The sequence below is a fragment of the Sinocyclocheilus rhinocerous genome, unplaced genomic scaffold (assembly GCF_001515625.1).
Source record: "Sinocyclocheilus rhinocerous isolate Xijiao unplaced genomic scaffold, SAMN03320098_v1.1 scaffold407, whole genome shotgun sequence".
In the NCBI taxonomy this organism is placed as follows: Eukaryota; Metazoa; Chordata; class Actinopteri; order Cypriniformes; family Cyprinidae; genus Sinocyclocheilus; species Sinocyclocheilus rhinocerous.
In genome coordinates this window covers 900,685-904,352 of record NW_015633444.1, presented here as the reverse complement: position 1 = coordinate 904,352, position 3,668 = coordinate 900,685, and the positions used below count along the sequence as shown (strand labels likewise).

The following is a 3,668-nucleotide window of genomic DNA, read 5'->3' as shown; positions in this document are numbered from 1 at the left end:
ACGTTTTAAAGTACGTTTTCATATTTAAAGAATTTGCCACTGATGATTCAAACGCGAGTTTTGAGCAGTGTAGAGTAGCGCTTGTTGTTTGTCGTTTCTCCGATCACAAATACAGACAGAGTTTTATGTTTACGCGGCGCGATGCAACGCAAAGCAAAGCGTAAAAAGACAGTATAAGTCATTATAATCCGTAATTATGTCCCCACTGGATGCAACAAACGATGAGCTTTGTAAAAATCGACGCGTTTCAAAAAGGCGGGGCATAGAGGAGCAACAATAATGTACAGTATGTGGAAAATAATGTGTTTTTTTTTACTTTAAACCGCATAAACACATTTCATTACACCAAATACACAAAATAATGTTCTTTTTTAGCAACGTCATATGACCCCTTTAAAAGATTCTAAACTCTGAATCAGAAAGAATCCCCACCTATCATATGTTCCACCAAAAGATTTAGCTAGTAACACATTAAAGATCGCATGTCGAGTCTATTCGCTGTTGCCCGATTGAAAAACCGTCTATTGTTCACATTAAAAATGTTTATTTGGATCTAGATAACAAAACGAATACACATACGGCATATTCTGATATTTTAGACCTGTTTACGCTATCATTACTCAAATGTATTTTATGAACCCCCGAATGGCACGTCTCAGGCACGCAGAGGACAGCTAAAGCTCGCAGCCGTATATGTTGGGGTCCTTCAGCCTCAGACTGTTGCTTTCTCAGGACAGCATCTTCGTCAATGGCGGATTACGATAACTACGATGACCGGGATCGGGCTTACGGGAGCTTCGGCGGGGGAAGAGGGTAAGGAAGCCCGCATGAGAGGAGCGGCGAAGCGTGCGTCTGAGCGTGTATGGCGGCAGGCTGCGGGTGTGTGCGTGTGAGCGCAGGTTTGCGGGAGATCGAGCGGGTGTAGGCCACGCAGCAGCGACGCGCTCCCGCTGTGATGAATGAAGGCCGGGCACGAAACTCAGCCCACAAGGGCTTCATGTCTCACGGCCGACTCAGCATTTCAGTGCCCGCAGACGTTATGTAAAACACTCCTGCTGAATATAGTTATTGATGTCAGAACTGGTTTGAACGATCAGTGCGGCAGCGTGTGTTAACACTGTCTGCACTGGGCCTCGATCAGGGCTTTGACTCCCATCTATATTTCCCTGCTGTTTTGAACCCCACTGCATTGCTGCTCATGAGTGGAATTGTTCCCATTCCACAAAAATACCGCGGTACTTCCATCTTTCTGGACGTGCGAGTGTCGTAGAAATGCCACGCAGATAAAAATAATCACGTCCATATACAGTAACCTTTTTTTTGTTGTTTTTTTTTTTTAGCTCGCGCTGTTCTCGGATCAGCAGCGCAAGTCAATATCCACTATGATAAACGGGGTTTATTGTGTTTTCCGACTTTCAGATCGAGCTGATGGCATGCACATGTTTCAGATGGCTTTATTTGCATACAGGCGCGCTGTCTCTCACAGACATGCGTGGCATTTATCATTTATTGCATATAGAAACAGAAAGTGCGTGCTTATTTGATGTGTGGAAACCTGGCAAAATGAGTCTTGTTTTGCACTTCAGGCTTCCCTGACCATAATGCATTATTGCTAATGAGCAAAAAACACGCACAAACAAACACGCCAAAAAAGGAGAAGCGTTGTAAAGTAATGTGCTGTCATCGCTGTAGCTCACGCGCACACATTCAGTCACTCACACAGATCGCACTGTGCGCAAACACAGACTTGTACTGCGTTTGAAGCCTCACTGCTAATAGAGAAACGCAGCAAAGATAGAGGTAATTCATACATCTCTCTCTCTGGCCCGTAAATGAACACAGACTTGAAATATTTTTTTTATTTTTCAGAAATAAATCCACTGTGGAGGCTGAGCTTGTGCACAGTTGCCAGGTTGAGAAAATAAGTAACACACTTAGCAGATATTTCTGTATTGCTCCAAGTGTGGAGCTCTGAATAGGGGATTAGGTGTTTTGATATCAGGCAACCCCACAGCCCTATCACCTGTGTATCAGTGTACCATGGTATTTCCATCTGGTCACTAACCCGACACAGCACTTGCTGTCAGTTTTGATGTCACGTGGGTTTTTGGGGTTGATGAATGTTTCTGTGCCAGTAGCAGTCATGTATCATTTGCTGCGCACAGCACAGGTCTGAAAACACCAGACGTGCAGAGATGTCATGCTATACGCTCGGCTCAGGCCTCGTCTGACACCAGAGGAATGTCCCCAGTACACTGGATCCCTGCAGAAGATTTGCTTTGCATGGGATTTAATCTGCTATTACAGACAGAAAATAAATTAAGCATTTCTACAATATTTCTGTCCAAGGCACGTTTTGCGTCTGTCCAGCAGCTGCTGCATTTTGCACTTTTAGTTATCACACTTTGTTACCAATGTGTGGGCCAAGCCAATATGATATTTGGTGATTTTTAAGAATATCGGAATCATCTCATAACTGTCCAGTGTGCAGACTAACAGAAGTGATTGCACATCCTCATGCCAGTTATATACAGACAGCCTTGTCAACATATAATGCTCATTTTTAGTTTCAGACCTACATTTTATAAAAACGTTGACGTGGAAAAGTGCTTAGCACCTCATCAGGGTCTAAACCAGAGGTGCCCAAACTTTTTCTTATGAAGGGCCAAAAATCAAACTTGACTGCGGGGCTGTGGACCGAAAATAAGAATTGGATTATACTAGGGCTGCAACAACTAATCGATAAAATCGATTATTGTCGATAATGAAAATAATCGACAACGATTCTCATATTTGTGTTTTATCTTTATTATGATGTGTGTCTAATTGTTAAGCACTATTTTCATAGCATTCAGTTGACACGTTTGTTTAAAGGACATTGGGCAGAATGTGGAAGTGTTTTTTGTCAAAAAAAGAAAGAAATGAGATTAATCGACTAATCGGAAAAATAATCGGTCAACTAACCGATTATCAAAATAATCGTTAGTTGCAGCCCTACATTATACCAAACTATATTATATTTAAATTAAAGTTTCCATGGTTTCCATCATTTATGAGTTGGTAATATTTAAAAATGAATTCATAAAAAGAAAACATTACTCTGTAATCTGCTTAACTAATGCAGTTTTATTTTCAAAGTTTTATTGTTCAATGAAAACATAGAAACAATCACATGCATAGTACAGTAGAGTTCAATGCCTAAAACAGCTATTCAAGAAAAAAAGCAGTACAGCCATACGCTTGCAAAATCAGTGACCTCTAATGAGAGACATGAAGCAAGTGCTTATTTTTCAAATGATTTCCAAATCGGGCTGCAGCTGAATTACTGACAAAGTCAGGATATTATGTAGGTAACAGTCAGTTAGTTTGCTTCTCATTTTACACTTGTTCAAGTAAATAAAACTGAAAGCTTGTTAACAGAGGAAGGTACGGCCAAACAGAAATAATATCACTTGCGCTTGTTTGCACAAGAATTTTGTCAGGAAATTTTGCTGACCGTGATTTCGAGTGGATCAATTACGATATTAACACATTATTATTATTATTATTATTATTATTATTATTATTATTATTATTATTATTATTATTATTATTATTATTATTATTATTATTATTATTATTATTATTATTATTATTATTATTATTATTATTATTATTATTATTATTAT

At 39.6% G+C, this 3,668-nt stretch overlaps 1 protein-coding gene across 2 annotated transcripts in view; it reads left to right on the top strand.

Annotated features, from left to right (window-relative positions):
* The first annotated feature begins 661 nt into the window (after positions 1-661).
* The window catches only part of LOC107744028 (eukaryotic translation initiation factor 4H-like), a 17,801-nt gene continuing 14,794 nt past the window's right edge, over positions 662-3,668 (top strand). Inside the window, exon 1 of one of the 2 annotated variants that reach the window (XM_016557498.1) lies at positions 662-813. In XM_016557498.1, coding sequence (XP_016412984.1) covers positions 749-813 — 65 coding nt within the window. In that variant the 5' untranslated portion in view covers positions 662-748. The remainder of the gene's footprint in view (positions 814-3,668) is intronic. The other variant, XM_016557497.1, reaches the window with a different exon arrangement.